This window comes from Babylonia areolata, chromosome 19 (genome assembly GCF_041734735.1).
Source record: "Babylonia areolata isolate BAREFJ2019XMU chromosome 19, ASM4173473v1, whole genome shotgun sequence".
Lineage (NCBI taxonomy): Eukaryota > Metazoa > Mollusca > Gastropoda > Neogastropoda > Buccinidae > Babylonia > Babylonia areolata.
In genome coordinates, this window is record NC_134894.1 from 63,765,031 (window position 1) to 63,782,773 (window position 17,743).

General features: G+C 47.2%; 1 protein-coding gene across 4 annotated transcripts in view; it reads left to right on the forward strand.

Moving 5' to 3' along the window:
- Nucleotides 1–17,529, forward strand: part of LOC143294401 (uncharacterized) — a 52,014-nt gene extending 34,485 nt beyond the window's left edge. For 3 of the 4 annotated variants that reach the window (XM_076605877.1, XM_076605878.1, XM_076605876.1), the window contains 4 exons: nt 4,744–5,067; nt 10,626–10,841; nt 14,553–14,627; nt 15,709–17,529. In XM_076605877.1, the coding sequence (XP_076461992.1) occupies nt 4,744–5,067; nt 10,626–10,841; nt 14,553–14,627; nt 15,709–15,755 (662 nt within the window). In that variant the 3' untranslated portion in view covers nt 15,756–17,529. The remainder of the gene's footprint in view (nt 1–4,743; nt 5,068–10,625; nt 10,842–14,552; nt 14,628–15,708) is intronic. The other variant, XM_076605879.1, reaches the window with a different exon arrangement.
- The last annotated feature ends 214 nt before the right edge of the window (nt 17,530–17,743 follow it).

Consider the following 17,743-nt stretch of genomic DNA (forward strand, 5'->3'; position numbering starts at 1 on the left):
CTTTTTGAATTTACAGTAAATTTCATTCGTCTGGTACCATCTTTTCTTTCAACAAGAAACAGTTAGAAACAGATTTTTAAAAATCTATTAAACATGGAGTTTAGATATATTTTGATAAAGCTTTTGATATATTCAGTAATTCCGTACATCGTTACTTAGAACTTCATATATTTACAGCGAATTTTAATCATCTTATACCATCTTTTCTTTCCGACAAAAAACAGTTAATAATAGTAAAATTAAAAAAAAGATCTACCCAACATGGAGTACCACAGGGATCCACATTGAGGCCAAATCTATTCTCTTCTTTTATCAAATACTTGCCTTGTTCATGAAATGTACATGCGAAATTATTATGTATAACCTATAGACAGCAATGGGTGCTATAATGTATAATGTATAGACAGCAGAAGGTGCTGTAATGTATAACCCAGAGACACCAGTAGGTGTTATAATGTATAATCTTTTACCAGCAGTAGGTGCTATAATATAATCTATGGACAGCAGGTGTTATAACGTATAACCTATCGACAGCAGTGGGTGTAATAATTTATAAACAGCAGTATGTGTTAAAATGTATAATCTATAGACAGCAGTAGGTGTTAAAATGTTTACTCTAAACACAGCAGAAGGCTTCATAATGTGTAACCTATAGACAGCAGTAGGTGTTTAAATGTTTAATCAAAAACAGCAGAAGGTGCTGTAATGAATAACCTATAGACAACAATGGGTGTTACACGAAAGTCGGTCAGAATCAAATGGTCAGCGGCCTTGTCAGATCAATGGCTCTGGAGCGGTGTGTGAAAGGGGAGGTGGGGGAAGGGGGGAGGGCGGGGGGGGGGGGGGGATGTGAGGTTGTTGGGGGGGGGGGGGGAGAGAAACGTTCCCCATCCTGTGCCCTGAGAACCAGGCAGTGTTGCAGGACAGGAAGACAGCGCTCTGCAGTTTCCTGTTGTATCGACCCTCACTCTCTATCTAAATCCGATCAAACTTCCATGACCAAAGGCTGCGGAAGATAAGGTGGGGTGGGGGTGGGGGGGAGAGAGGCAAGGGGTGGGGGAGGTAGGAAAGAGGTGAGAGGAGGAGGGGAAGGGAGGAGGGGGAGAAAGAGAGAGAGGGAGAGAGGGAGAGAGAGAGAATGTGTGTGTGCGTGCATGCGTGCGTGCGTGCGTGTGTGTGTGGATGTGTGTGTGTGTGTGTGTGTGTGTGTGTGTGTGTGTGTGTGTGTGTGTGTGTGTGTGTGTGTGTGTGTGTGTGTGTGTGTTCGCGCACGCGCGTGCGTGTGTCTTCTCCAAGGCATTGAATTGGCCGTTCTGTTTGATTTTTGATGTGACATTTGTGTGAAAAATCAAACGGAGGTGCTAGAAGCCATTCCAAACCCGTTAAAACTGTTTTCCCCTTCACCCCTCGTGACGGAAGTTTAAAAAACAACAACAAAATCTTGTTCAGTTTGACGTTGACGGTCTGTGACAGCTGTCGGCAGTTTTGATGTCTTTCATTCCGAAAAGGGAAGTAAGTGTTGAGGCTTCCGGTGGTCATGGAGATCGTTTAGCTGATGTAGGAACTGCAACTGATGACGATGGTGGTAGTGATGGTAATGATGGTTGTAGTGGAAGTAGTTGCAGCAACAGTAGTAGTAGTAGTAGTAGCAGCAGCGGGAGTGGTAGTGGTTGTAGTAAAAGTAGCATCAGCAGCAATAGTAGTAGTAGTAGTAGTAGCAACAGAGCACCAGTTGCAGCAATAGTAGTAGTAGTAGTAGCTGCAACAGCCACAGTAGTAGTAGTAGTAGTAGTAGTAGTAGTAGCAGCAGGAGCAGTGGAAGTGGTAGTTGCAGTGGTAGTAGAAGTTGCAGCAGTAGCAATAGTAGCAGCAGCAGCAGCAGCAGTAGCAGCAATAATAGTAGTGGTAGTAGCAGCAGCAGCAGCAGCAGTAGCAGCAATAATAGTAGTGGTAGTAGCAGGAGCAGCAGCAGCAGTAGCAGCAATAATAGTAGTGGTAGTAGCAGGAGCAGCAGCAGCAGTAGTCGTCGTCGTTGTCACAGTAGTAGTAGCGGGTATTGTTGTTGTAGTTGTAAGACTGATGATAGTGTATCGATTTCTTCCCCTCTCTACCTGCCTCCTCTTCCTCTTCGTCTTCTCTTCCTTCCTCCCTCCTTCCTTTCTTCATTCAGTCTTCCTTCTCCTCTTTCTCCCCTTCTCCTTCCCCTCCTTCTCCTCCACATTGACCCCTCTCCTCCGTCTCTTTCTCCTCCTTCCTCCTTCTCCTCCCCTCACTCCTTCTCCTTCTTCTTTTCCTCCTCTTTCTTCTCCTCCTCCTCTGCCTCCTCCTCGCCCTCCTTCTCCTCCTCCTCTTTATCACCATCCCCCAACTCTCTTCTCCTCCTCATCCTTCTCCCCACCCCCTCCTTCTCCTCCTTCCCCCTTCTCCTTCTCCTCGTATTGCTGCTTCCTCTCCCTTTCCTCCTCCTTCAAAATCCTGATGTCAACGACAACATTTTCATGTTCAAATAGCCGGAGCATAGCTGCTTCCAAAGGAAAGGAAGAGAGGGGGGAAGAAGGAAAACACACACACGAGGAATTTAAGAAATTCGAAAAGGAAGACAACTGTCTTGGTGTCCAACCAATCAGCGCGGCAGGGTCGTATCAGAACTGAGAGAGAAGCAATTTGAAATAAGAGAGAGAGAGAGAGAGAGAGAGAGAGAGAGAGAGAACAGACAGACAGACAGACAGACAGCAAAGAAGCAAATGAATAAATGGATAATGAATAAAGTCAAACGGAACATGTCTGAACTGAAAGAGCAAGAATTTAATGAAAATAAAGAAAGGGAGAGACAGGTGTAAAGAAGCAAATCAATTAGTGAACAAATAATATAATGATGATGATGATGATGGTGATGATGATGATGATGATGATGATGGTGATGATAATGATGATGGTGATGATGGTGATGGTGGTGATGATAATGATGATGGTGATGATGGTGATGATGGTGATGATGATGATGATGATGGTGATGGTGGTGATGGTGGTGATGGTGATGATGATGATGATGATGATGATGATTTATATAGCGCTGAATCTTGTGGATAAAAAAAAATCAAATCGCTTTCACACCAGTCAGTCAAACGCATGCATAACTCTAAACTGGGATTTAAAAAAAAAAAGAAAGAAAGAAAAAAGAAGAAAAGAAAAACGAACACAAGGAAAGCAACTTAGAAATAAGCAAAGAAAGAAAGACAAAACAAACGAAAGGAAGAAAGAAAAAAATGAAAGACAAAAAGAGCGAAAGACAGACAGACAGACAGAAAGAAGGAAAGAAAGAAAGAAAGCAAAGAAAAGGATGAAAGATCAAGAAAAAAGAAAGCAAGCAAAAGTAAGCTCACCAGTACCAGTTCCAGACAGCTCTTTTCTTTTTTTTCTTCTTTTCTTTTTTCATTCTGCCACGTCACACGGCCTCCATTCTAGTGCCTGCTTCATTTGACGTCACTTCCGCTAGTGAGTGACCGGAACACCCCCTTCTCCCAGCAGCCATTGCTCACTTCCGCCCCTTGACCTTTCACTCTTGTCACATCATTTCCGGTTGTATTTTTTCCGCTTCCTCTTTCTCTTTTCAGTGTTCCCTGAAGCTCTTCCGCTTCGGGAGTTTTCTGTAAACAGACGTGAACAATGTGAAGGTGGGGTCAGAGGGGAGAGAGAGGGGTGAGAGAGGGGGTGGGGGGTAGAGCCAGATAAGGAAAGAGAGGGTAAGAGAGAGAGAAATAGTAAGAGAGAGAGAAAGAGGGGGAGAGGCAGACAAAGAGAGAGGGTAAGAGAGAGAGAAAGAGAGAAACAGAGAGGGACAGAGAAAGACAGAGAGAGGGAAGGAGAGAGAGAGAGAGAGAGAGAGGGAAGGGGAGAGAGAGAGAGAGAGAGAGAGAGAGAGAGAGAGAGAGAGAAACAGACAGAAAGAAGGACAGGTAGGAAGACGGAGAGAGAGAGACACACACACACACACACACACAGAGGAAGTGAAACAGAAAAAGAGAGCCAGAGAGAAAAAGAGAAATACAGAGAGAGAGACAGAAAGGAGAGAGAGAGAGAAGGGAGGCAGGCAGGGAGGGAGGGACAAAATTGACGATGAAAAGCAGCGAGTGTGAAATAAACACAAAACAAAGAGACAAACATACACAAAAGCAGGACAAACACACAAGCAAATAGCAAACAACCCAAGAGGCACTTTGAGAGGGGAAAAAATGTATTTATAAGCAAAGGGAAAGCCGATGATGATGATGGAGATGATGAAAGTTATGCTGCTGCTGCTGATGGTAATGGTGATGATGATGGTGATGATGAAGACGACGACGACGATGATGGTGATGATGGTTGTGGTGGTATTGGTGGTGATGAATGTGATTAAAGGATGATGCTATGTCGAGATGATGATGATGGTGACGACGACGACGATGATGATAGCAATGGAAATGATAATGATGATGTTGATAATGATGATGATTATGATAATGACGACGACGACTTTGATGATGATGATGATGGTAACGATGATGGTGATGAAAATGATGTCGTCGTCGACGACGACGACGACGTAGACGACAGTGATGTTGATGGTGACAATGATGATGAATATAATGATGAATATGATGATTATGATGACGACGACGATGATGATGAGTATGATGAATACAATGATGATATAAGATGAAGATGAAAAAAAACGACGATGATGACGATGATGACGATGTGCAGTACACGGCCACACCCCCAGCCACAGACAGCCCAGCGACGTGGCCACAGAGGAGGAGGGGGAGGGAGGGGGAGGAGGCCACCACCACCCCCACCACACCCTGCAGCAGCAGTCGAGGTCAGCCCAGCAGGGCGAAGGAGGGTGTGAGGAGGGCTGGCTCCACACGCACCGTCACTGCCTGCTGGACACTGGGCTGGGGGAGGGGGAGGAGGCACGGGCCCTCTGTGCCCACCACGGGGCGGAGGAGGCACGCGGCGTCTGCCTCAAACAAGGTGAAGGTCACCGGCGTGTGAAAGAAAGGCGAAGGTCACTGTGCGAGAACGAAGGTGAAGGTCACGGTGTGATGGTGAAGGTCGTTGTGTGAAAGAAGGTGAAGGTCTCGGTGTGAGAGAAGGCGAAGGTCACTGTGTGAAGTCGCTGTGTGAAAGAAGGCGAAGGTCACTGTGTGAAAGAAGGCGAAGGTCACTGTGTAAAAGAAGGTAACGGTGTGAAAGAAGGCTAGGGTCGCGGTGTGAGAAAGAAGGTGAAGGTCACTGAGTGAAACGAGGTGAAGGTCATGGTGTGACACAAGGTTAAGGTAACTGTGTGACACAAGGTGAAGATCACTGATTTAAACGAGGTGAAGGTTCCTGAGTAAAACGAGGTGAAAGTCTGTTAGGTCATCAGGTGCATTCACAACACACCCAGACCTCCAACACCTCAACATTCCTCACAATTTCAAGGAGGCGTCAAAGTGTGCGGACTGATCCAAACGCGCTAAACCCACAAGCCATGAAAACAAATCAGATGCCTGACCTCGCATCAGCCACGATGACATTTAAATTTGTGGTGCCATGTCCTGCTGTTAATCGTGGGGTATATATATATATATATATATATATATATATATATATATATATATATATATATATATATATGAAAACAGTCAGCAAAAAATGAAATAAAATAAGTAAACCCAACGACCAGAAAGATAAATATATAGACATAGAATACAAACAAAAAATACGTGGAAGCCACGTCATTAAAATAACGTCCTGCAAACTGTACAGCACTCCACAAAATGCATACATTTGCCGAAAAGTTATCACCATCATTTGTTAATGCTGAAAAAAAAGTGTTAAAAGTTTCCAGGGTCTGGGAACCCGGAACAGGGTCTCAAAGGAACAATCTGTCTTTCTCAACCCCCCAGGTGGGCTCCCCAGTCCGTTTAAAACAGTCTCTCAAAACACAGCTCTTCCGTTCTCCCTTCCATCTTATTGACTGGTGTGCTTCTTGAACCTTTATTTTTTCATGTGCGCCCGTGTGTGTGTGTGTGTGTGTGTGTGTGTGTGTGTGTGTGTGTGTGTGTGTGTGTGTGTGTGTGTGTGTGTGTGTCTCGTTCTCGTCCTCAGCTTCCTCTGACTGTCCCTTGCCCGATGATCCTCGGAAATCTGTTTGACAGGGAGACATGTCCATGCCACTTCATTTTCCGTTTCTTGACGACTGTCAGGAGGTCATCATGAGGTCCTACTGTGAGGTCACCATGAGGTCCTACTGTGAGGTCACCATGAGGTCCTACTGTCAGGAGGTCATCATGAGGTCCTACTGTGAGGTCACCATGAGGTCCTACTGTGAGGTCACCATGAGGTTGTTGTTGTAGTTGTATTTCTTTTTATCACAACAGATTTCTCTGTGTGAAATTCGGGCTGCTCTCCCCAGGGAGAGCGCGTCGCTACAATACAGCGCCACCCATTTTTTTGTATTTTTTCCTGCATGCAGTTTTATTTGTTTTTCCTATCGATGTGGATTTTTCTACAGAATTTTGCCAGGAACAACCCTTTTGTTGCCGTGGGTTCTTTTACGTGCGCTAAGTGCATGCTGCACACGGGACCTCGGTTTATCGTCTCATCCGAATGACTAGCGTCCAGACCACCACTCAAGGTCTAGTGGAGGGGGAGAAAATATCGGCGGCTGAGCCGTGATTCGAACCAGCGCGCTCAGATTCTCTCGCTTCCTACGCGGACGCGTTACCTCTAGGCCATCACTCCACGTCAGGAGGTCATCATGAGGTCCTACTGTGAGGTCATCATGAGGTCCTACTGTGAGGTCACCATCAGGTCCTACTGTGAGGTCACCATCAGGTCCTACTGTGAGTGTCCTACTGTAAGGTCACCATTAGGTCCTACTGTGAGGGGGTCACCATGAGGTCCTACTGTCAGGAGGTCACCATCAGGTCCTACTGTGAGGTCACCATGAAGTCCTATTGTAAGGTCACCATCAGGTCCTACTGTGAGGTTACCATGAAGTCCTACTGTAAGGTCACCATCAGGTCCTACAGTGAGGTCACCATCAGGTCCTACAGTGAGGAGGTCACCATGAGGTCCTACTGTGAGGAGGTCACCATGAGGTCCTACAGTGAGGAGGTCACCATGAGGTCCTACTGTGAGGAGGTCACCATGAGATCCTACAGTGAAGAGGTCACCATGAGATCCTACTGTGAGGAGGTCACCATCAGGTCCTGCAGTGAGGAGGTCACCATGAAGTCCTACTGTGAGGAGGTCACCATCAGGTCCTACAGTGAGGAGGTCACCATGAGGTCCTACTGTGAGGAGGTCACCATGAGGTCCTACAGTGAGGAGGTCACCATGAAGTCCTACTGTGAGGAGGTCACCATCAGGTCCTACAGTGAGGAGGTCACCATCAGGTCCTACAGTGAGGAGGTCACCATGAGATCCTACTGTGAGGAGGTCACCATCAGGTCCTGCAGTGAGGAGGTCACCATGAGATCCTACAGTGAGGAGGTCACCATGAGATCCTACAGTGAAGAGGTCACCATGAGGTCCTACAGTGAAGAGGTCACCATCAGGTCCTACTGTGAGGTCACCATGAGGTCCTACTGTGAGGAAGTCACCATGAAGTCCTACAGTGAAGAGATCACCATCAGGTCCTACTTTGAAGAGGTCACCATGAGGTCCTACTGTCAGGGGGTCCCCATGAGGTCCTACTGTGAGGAGGTCACCATGAGGTCCTACTGTGAGGTCACCATGAGGTCCTACTGTCAGGAGGTCACCATGAGGTCCTACTGTGAGGAGGTCACCATGAGGTCCTACTGTGAGGTCACCATGAGGTCCTACTGTGAGGTCACCATGAGGTCCTACTGTGAGGTCACCATGAGGTCCTACTGTGAGGAGGTCACCATGAGGTCCTACTGTCAGGGGGTCCCCATGAGGTCCTACTGTGAGGAGGTCACCATGAGGTCCTACTGTGAGGAGGTCACCATGAGGTCCTACTGTCAGGGGGTCCCCATCAGGTCCTGCAGTGAGGAGGTCACCATGAGGTCCTACTGTCAGGGGGTCCCCATCAGGTCCTGCAGTGAGGAGGTCACCATGAGGTCCTACTGTCAGGGGGTCCCCATCAGGTCCTACTGTGAGGAGGTCATCATGAGGTCCTACTGTGAGGAGGTCACCATGAGGTCCTACTGTGAGGAGGTCACCATGAGGTCCTACTGTGAGGAGGTCACCATGAGGTCCTACTGTGAGGAGGTCACCATGAGGTCCTACTGTGAGGAGGTCACCATGAGGTCCTACTGCCCTGTTCCAGTCTATCTGGGAGAGAGGGGAGGTCCCCCAGGATTTCAAGGGTGCTTCAATTGTCCACATTTACAAACGGAAGGGAGACAAAACATCCTGCGATAACCACCATGGAATCTCTCTCCTCTGCATCGCCGGCAAGATCTTCGCCCGCATCATACTGAACAGACTGGTTGACGATGTCTCCAATACAGTCATCCCTGAAGCACAGTGCAGCTTCCGCTCAGGCAGGGGAACATGTGACATGATGTTTGCCGTACGCCAGATGCAAGAGAAGTGCCGTGAGCAGAACAAGGAGCTCCACATGGTCTTTGTAGACCTGACTAAGGCCTTCGACACGGTGAACCGCCGTGGTCTGTGGATGATCCTCCTAAAGTTCGGCTGCCCAGAGAGCCAAATCCAGCTGATTGTGTCATTCCACGATGGCATGCAGGCGAGAGTACAGGAAAATACTGACATGTCGGATCCGTTCCCTGTGGTAAATGGAGTGAAGCAGGGCTGCGTCCTGGCACCCACACTGTTCTCCATTCTCTACTCTGCCATGCTGAGTGACGCCTTCCAAGACTGTGACCGGGGCATCTACATCGCACAGATGGCAAACTTTTCAAAATGCGGGGACTCCACGCCAGGTCCAGGGTGTTTGAGGCACTGTTGAGAGAGTTCCTCTTCGCTGATGACTGCGCGCTTGCAGCACACACCCATGAGGACATGCAGTTAATTATGGACAGGTTCTCAACCTCCTGCAGGCGCTTTGGACTCACCATCAGCCTCAGCAAGACCAAGTCCATGTACCAACCAGCTAGCTCACAGAACGCCAGTGCCTTACCCCACCTGCAATCAAGATCGATGACACAGAGATCAAGTCAGTCGACAAGTTTTGCTACCTGAGCAACACCCTATGCAGCAACGGAGCCCTTGATGCAGAAGTGACGCTGCGCATCGCCAAGGCCAGCTCCGTCTTTGGCAGACTCAACAACAGGCTGTGGAACAACAAAGGCTCAGTACCAAAATCAAAACCTACAGAGCTGTTGTGCTGACCACCTTGTTGTACTGCTGTGAAACATGGACGACGTATCGCCATCACATTCAACACCTTGAGCAGTTTCACCAGAGATGCCTACGAAAAATCCTCGGCATAAAGTAGCAAGACAGGGTCTCCAACCTCCAGGTCCTAGAGAGGAGCGGCCTGCCCAGCATCGAAAGCCTGCTGATCCAGTGCCAGCTACGCTGGACAGGACACGTTGTCCGCATGACAGACAGCAGGATCCCGAAGATGCTCTTGTATGGCCAGCTGAAGGAAGGCCACCGCGAACTTGGTAGACCCTCCAAGCGCTTCAATGGCACCTTGAAGACAGACCTCAAAGCCTGTGACATAGACATCGCTTCCTGGAAACAGATGCCCTTGACCGCTCTCGTTGGAGGATGCTGTGCTCTAGTGGCATAAAGACGTTTGAAAACAAGAGAACGCTGGCCATTAAGGCGAAGCGTGAGCGAAGGAAGCAGGGCTCAACTTCTGGAGACGTTTTCCCTTGCAACACCTGTGGGAAGTGCTGTGCATCCATAATCGGCCTCTTCTCCCATTTGAGGACACACACCGACAGATAAGCCTGCCTGCCTACTCATCCATCGGTCCAACGGGAGACTCCATTTTCTGTCCATGCCGATGCCCAGGCCGTTTTGTCCACATGTTTCACCAGGCTGGCCAGTTCACCTTCACTCCCTGCAAGACCATCAATATCCGCAAAATGTAGACTGGTGATCGTTCATTCCTGTTATGGAAACTGTGCCTTCATGATCTTCCAATGTCTCTTCCATAACCCTCTCCAGAACGACACTGAAGAGAGTGGGCATCGTTGGCTTACTCCAACAGTTGAGCGGAAACCAGTCTCCAGTTTTACTGTTTAGGAATACAGCGCCTTTTGCCTTGATGTTCAGTTGTTGGATCACTCGGACATCAAAGACAAAGAAAGATCACTGCCTGGAAAAATGATCAAACTGGATGATTGAATGGGGCGAGGTCTGTGGTATGTCTATTTATTGTCATCAGGACATTACGGCCATCGTTCTCAACACAGAAAACTTCATATATTGACGAGTGCTGGTAAAACAAACCAAAGTGATGGGAAATGGTGAATTCTGTCAGCGTTTGTGCAGGAGAGTATTATCCGGGACTTTGGCATGGGGAGAGAGAGAGAGAGAGAGTTTCGTATTTGGGGTCTGTAAACGTTCAGTTTATTATGCTCGCTTTCTTATTGCTACTTGCTGTGTTTTTCCTCCGCAAATCTGAACTTGTTTACTCTTTTTGTTTTCTTCAGAGTCCCCTGTTTCTGATCTGACTTCCTCCACGCAGGACGAGGAGGAGGAGGAGGAGGAGGAGGAGGAGGAGGAGGAGGAAGGGGTGTCGCAGACGGCCTATGAGTGCCCTTCCGGGTGGACGCGATACGGACACTTCTGCTTCTTCCGCCCTGCCACTGTCCCCAGGATCTGTGGTCTGGTGGGGGCCAGCTACATCTTCAACTACTGCTTCACCAGTGAGTGTAGTCAGCTATTGCTTCACTAGTGAGTGTAGTCAGCTATTGCTTCACCAGTGAGTGTAGTCAGCTGTTGCTTCACCGGTGAGTGTGGTCAGCTATTGCTACACCAGTGAGTGTAGTCAGCTATTGCTTCACCAGTGAGTGTAGTCAGCTATTGCTTCACAGCTATTGCTTCACCAGTGAGTGTAGTCAGCTATTGCTTCACAGCTATTGCTTCACTCGTGAGTGTAGTCAGCTACTACACCAGTGAGTGTGGTCAGCTATTACACCAGTGAGTGTAGTCAGCTATTGCTACACCAGTGAGTGTAGTCAGCTGTTGCTTCACCGGTGAGTGTGGTCGGCTGTTGCTACACCGGTGAGTGTGGTCAGCTGTTGAGTGTAGTCAGCTGTTGCTTCACCGGTGAGTGTGGTCAGCTGTTGCTTCACCGGTGAGTGTGGTCAGCTGTTGCTTCACTCGTGAGTGTGGTCAGCTATTGCTTCACTCGTGAGTGTAGTCAGCTATTGCTTCACCAGTGAGTGTAGTCAGCTGTTGAGTGTAGTCAGCTGTTGCTTCACCGGTGAGTGTAGTCAGCTATTGCTTCACTGGTGAGTGTGGTCAGCTATTGCTTCACCGGTGAGTGTGGTCAGCTGTTGAGTGTAGTCAGCTGTTGCTTCACCGGTGAGTGTAGTCAGCTATTGCTTCACCGGTGAGTGTAGTCAGCTATTGCTTCACTGGTGAGTGTAGTCAGCTATTGCTTCACCGGTGAGTGTAGTCAGCTATTGCTACACCGGTGAGTGTGGTCAGCTGTTGAGTGTAGTCAGCTGTTGCTTCACCGGTGAGTGTAGTCAGCTATTGCTTCACTGGTGAGTGTGGTCAGCTATTGCTTCACCAGTGAGTGTGGTCAGCTATTGCTACACCGGTAAGTGTGGTCAGCTATTGCTTCACCAGTGAGTGTGGTCAGCTGTTGCTACACCGGTGAGTTTAGTCAGCTATTGCTTCACACGTACTCAGCGATTGCTACACCAGTGAGTGTAGTCAGCTATTGCTTCACCAGTGAGTGTAGTCAGCTATTACACCAGTGAGTGTAGTCAGCTATTGCTACACCAGTGAGTGTAGTCAGCTATTGCTTCACCAGTGAGTGTGGTCAGCTATTGCTACACCAGTGAGTGTAGTCAGCTATTGCTTCACCAGTGAGTGTAGTCAGCTGTTGCTTCACCGGTGAGTGTGGTCAGCTGTTGCTACACCAGTGAGTGTGGTCAGCTGTTGCTACACCAGTGAGTGTGGTCAGCTGTTGCTACACTGGTGAGTGTGGTCAGCTGTTGCTACACCAGTGAGTGTAGTCAGCTATTGCTTCACTCGTGAGTGTGGTCAGCTGTTGCTACACCAGTGAGTGTAGTCAGCTATTGCTACACCAGTGAGTGTAGTCAGCTGTTGCTACACCAGTGAGTGTAGTCAGCTATTGCTTCACCAGTGAGTGTAGTCAGCTATTGCTTCACCAGTGAGTGTAGTCAGCTATTGCTACACCAGTGAGTGTAGTCAGCTATTGCTTCACCAGTGAGTGTAGTCAGCTGTTGCTACACCAGTGAGTGTAGTCAGCTATTGCTTCACCAGTGAGTGTAGTCAGCTGTTGGTACACCAGTGAGTGTAGTCAGCTGTTGCTACACCAGTGAGTGTAGTCAGCTATTACACCAGTGAGTGTAGTCAGCTATTGCTACACCAGTGAGTGTAGTCAGCTGTTGCTACACCAGTGAGTGTAGTCAGCTGTTGCTACACCAGTGAGTGTAGTCAGCTGTTGCTACACCAGTGAGTGTGGTCAGCTGTTGCATCACCAGTGAGTGTAGTCAGCTATTACACCAGTGAGTGTAGTCAGCTGTTGCTACACCAGTGAGTGTGGTCAGCTGTTGCTACACTGGTGAGTGTGGTCAGCTGTTGCTACACCAGTGAGTGTGGTCAGCTGTTGCTTCACCAGTGAGTGTGGTCAGCTGTTGCTACACCAGTGAGTGTAGTCAGCTATTGCTACACCAGTGAGTGTAGTCAGCTGTTGCTACACCAGTGAGTGTGGTCAGCTGTTGCTACACCAGTGAGTGTAGTCAGCTATTACACCAGTGAGTGTAGTCAGCTATTACACCAGTGAGTGTAGTCAGCTATTGCTACACCAGTGAGTGTAGTCAGCTATTGCTTCACTCGTGAGTGTGGTCAGCTATTGCTACACCGGTGAGTGTAGTCAGCTATTGCTACACCAGTGAGTGTAGTCAGCTATTGCTTCACTCGTGAGTGTGGTCAGCTGTTGCTACACCAGTGAGTGTAGTCAGCTGTTGCTTCACCAGTGAGTGTAGTCAGCTATTGCTTCACCAGTGAGTGTGGTCAGCTATTGCTACACCAGTGAGTGTGGTCAGCTATTGCTTCACCAGTGAGTGTGGTCAGCTATTGCTTCACCAGTGAGTGTAGTCAGCTGTTGCTTCACCAGTGAGTGTGGTCAGCTATTGCTTCACCAGTGAGTGTGGTCAGCTATTGCTACACCAGTGAGTGTAGTCAGCTATTGCTTCACCAGTGAGTGTGGTCAGCTATTGCTACACCAGTGAGTGTAGTCAGCTATTGCTTCACCAGTGAGTGTAGTCAGCTATTGCTTCACCAGTGAGTGTAGTCAGCTATTGCTTCACCAGTGAGTGTAGTCAGCTATTGCTTCACCAGTGAGTGTAGTCAGCTATTGCTTCACCAGTGAGTGTAGTCAGCTATTGCTTCACCAGTGAGTGTAGTCAGCTATTGCTACACTCGGGAGTGTAATCAGCTGTTGCTTCACCAGTGAGTGTAGTCAGTCATTGCTACACCATTGAGTGTAATCAGCTGTTGCTTCACCACTGAGTGTAATCAGTCATTGCTACACCACTGAGTGTAATCAGCTATTGCTTCACCACTGAGTGTAATCAGCTGTTGCTACACCACTGAGTGTAATCAGTCATTGCTACACCACTGAGTGTAATCAGCTATTGCTTCACCCGGGAGTGTAATTGCTTCTCGGGAGTGTAATCAGCCACTGCTACAGCACTGACTGTAGTAAACTATTGCTACACCACTGAGTGTAATCAGCGATTGCCTCACTCGGGAGTGAAATCAGCAGTTGCTACACCACTGAGTGTAGTCAGCTATTGCTTCACTCCTAAGTGTTGTCAACTGTTGCTACATCAGTGAATATAATCAGGTGTATTGCTTGCTGTTTTGTCATTTGTACCTGTATTGCCAGTCATGCCTTCTTTAAAAAAAAAATCATTTTAGCCCATTCTAATGCTTAATGTGTGTGTGCGCGCGCACGCGCGTGTGTGTGCGTGTGTGTGCGTGTGTGTGTGATCTCTCTGTGTGTTGTGTGTGTGTGTGTGTGTGGGTAGGTGGAGGGTGGTTGGTTATTAATCGAACGTCTGTTCACCTAAGTGATCTTAGACCGGTGTGTGTGTGTGTGTGTGTGTGTGTGTGTGTGTGTGTGTGTGTGTGTGTGTGTGTGTGTCGGGGTGTGTGTGCGTGTGTGTGCGTGTGTGTGTGATCTCTCTGTGTGTTGTGTGTGTGTGTGTGTGTGGGTAGGTGGAGGGTGGTTGGTTATTAATCGAACGTCTGTTCACCTAAGTGATCTTAGACCGGTGTGTGTGTGTGTGTGTGTGTGTGTGTGTGTGTGTGTGTGTGTGTGTGTGAGGGTTGGGGGTTGTCAACGCACGTTCACATATGTCACCGTGTTTCAGGAGTGCCACACAAAGTACCTGTGGACTTCGTGCAGGCAGTGAAGAGGCTGGAAGGCAGTGACTATCACCTGCACAGTAAGTCGTGTGGAGGATGTCATGCCTGCTTTCTTCTTGTTCTCCTCCTCCTCCTACTTCTTCTTCAACTCCCACGTTCACTCGTATGTATACACGAGTGGGCTTTAATGTGTATGACGTTTTCACCCCCGCTATGTAAGTCGTCATACTCCGTTTTCGGAAGGGTGTATGCCGGGTGTGTTCTTGTTTCCATAACCACCGAGAGCTGATGAATTGCAGGATCTTTAACGTGCGTTTTTGATCTTCTGCTTGCGTATACACACGGAGAGGGTTCAGGCACTAACAGGTCTGCATATATGTTGACCTGGAAGACTGGACAAATCTCCACCCTTTACCCACCAGGCGCCGTAACGAGGATTCGAACCCGATACCTTCAGATTGAAAGTCCATGGTGGCTGGTTTCTACACCCATCCACTTGCCCCTTGCACAGGGCGATTTTCTGTCAGAGTCTCCTGTCTGGGCAGCTTCACTGACGACTGCCGGTGGAGGGTCGTGGTGGCGGTCTTCACTCTGGAGGGGACTGTAAGCCCACGATTTCTCGCAGTCTCACGATTCCTCTCACTTTGAGAGAAATCACGGGATTGCGATAAATCATGGTCGCTCCCCTCCCAAGTTTTCTCTCTTTTGCGAGAAATGGTGGGTGCGCCACCACGATTTCTCAAAAAAAAGGGTGAACGAAATTCCTTTATCATCGTATTCCTTTATACATGACAAACAACGAAAAAAGGGTGAAAGAAAGAAAGCAAGAAAAAGAAAGATGAAAAAAGGAATAAAGTAAGAATGGATAGTGTGTGTGTGTGTGTGTGTGTGTGTGTGTGTGTGTGTGTGTGTGTGTGATTGTTAATTCCTGCAATTTGTAGTACTGTCTTGGTGTATAGATACACATACATGTGTTGTTGCTTTTTCATGTGCAGAGGTATGTTATAATGCACTATTGTATATGTGTTGTTTCCTGTACGGCGCTTAGAGCTCATTATATGGGGATTTTGCGCCATATAAGTACTATTGTTATTGTTACTATTATCATCATTATTATTATTACTGTTATCATTATTCACTGATCGTCAATATCTGCTGCAGGAGATACACGCTTGTGCTGTTGTGGTGGTGGAAGAAACTTTTGCTAGCTGCACATGCGCGGCAGTGGGAGGTCCAGTATCCGCTGTTGAAGAGAAAAGAGAGTGAAGGTTACCTCCCTTGTGCTGGCACGGAAGTTCGGTGACATCGGACTCGCAACAGGGAACATTTACCATGGCTGCTGCTGTTCCAGAATTGTTTCCAGTCCACCTATTATGACGTAATGTGATGTCATGTTATTATTACGTCATCCAGCGCTGACTGTCCGTCTGCTTCCGACTTTCTCACTCTGCATTTAATCTCTGTCAGTTTTTCTCTGAGTCTTTGTCACCACGTCTTTTCTGCTTCCTAGTTTCAGCCTCTGTCTGTTTGTTTGTCTGTTTGTCTGTCTGTCTCTTCCTTTCATTTTATTCTCTTTCGATCTGTCTCTCTCTCTGTCTCTGTTCTCTGTCTGTCTCTTTGTTTCTGTCTCTCTCTATCCGTTTCTCTCTGTCTCTCTTTCTGTGTCTCTGTCTGTCTCTCTTTCTCTCCCCCCCTCCCCTCTCTCTCTTCTATAAGGGCAGAATGAAACTAAGCCTTATGTGCTTATTCCTTTATCCAACAATGAAGTAAGTTCGTTCCGTCCATTCGTTAGGTCTTTCTCTCCCCCCCCCTCCCCTCTCTCTCTCTCTCTCTCTCTTCTATGAAGGCGGGATGAAACCAAGCCTTATGTGCATATTCCCTTTTCCATGAATAGAAGTTCGTTCATTATTTCTCTCTCTCTCTCTCTCTCTCTCTCTCTCTCTCCCCAAACGCGGTGTAGGCGAAACAGTTCCGTAGTTTGATGAAGATTGAAGTGGAGATGGAGAAGATTACAAAAGATTTAAGAGAAAAATGAAGACGAAGAAGATTAATGTGAAAAGAAGAAGACGACACAAAATGAGATGACGGAGATCACACAAAACAAGATGACGCAAAATGAGATGACGATCACACAAAACAAGATGACGCAAAATGAGATGACGAAGATCACACAAAACAAGATGACGAAAAATGAGATGACGAAGATTACACAAAACAAGATGACGAAAAATGAGATGACGAAGATCACAGAAAGCAAGATGACGCAAAATGAGATGACGAAGATCACACAAAACAAGATGACGCAAAATGAGATGACGAAGATCACACAAAACAAGATGACGCAAAATGAGATGACGAAGTTCAAACAAAACAAGATGACGAAGATCACAGAGGCAAAAAAACATGAAGACGAAGAAGATACATATGTAGGGAGGAGGATAAATGAAGATGAAGATTGATAAAGTGAAATGAGAACACTGAAGATGAAGAATCAGATGTAAAACGGTGAGCGAGAAGAAAGCAGATGAAGATTACATTGCAAAACGACGAGAAGAAAGAAGATACAGAACACACACATTGAGGATAAAGGGGAAAGTGGAGGAGACCAGGTGAAAAAGAAGGTTAAATAAAACAAGAGAAAAAGACCAGAAAAGAAACGGAAGAAGAGAGAGAGAGAGAGAGAGAGAGAGAGAGAGAGAGAGATGTAGTTCCGATCAAATGCGATCTATTCAAAATTCTTTCACTTCAGCCGACAAACTTACCTGAAATGACTGTCATGTTTCTTCTGCCCCAAGACTTCTTCAGTTCCTTCGAGCAGTACCTGTTTCAAACCCAAGCCCAGCAAATTTCCTTCCCTTCCTGCCAACGTACACGACCTCCCTGCCAGCTGACATGACATGTGACAGTTGAGTGTTGTTGGGGTGGGTCAGCACGCGCCAGAAGACACTGTGAACACTTGCTGCAATAATGTGGTGACACTTCGTCCAATAAAAAGTCTTCAAAACAAAATGTGTGTGCGTGTTTTGGAATATACATACATACATACATTTTTACACACACACACACAGAGTAATATATATATATATATATATATATATATATATATATATATATATATATATATATATATATATATATAGAGAGAGAGAGAGAGAGAGAGAGAGAGAGAGAGAGAGAGCGAGCGAGAGAGAGAGTT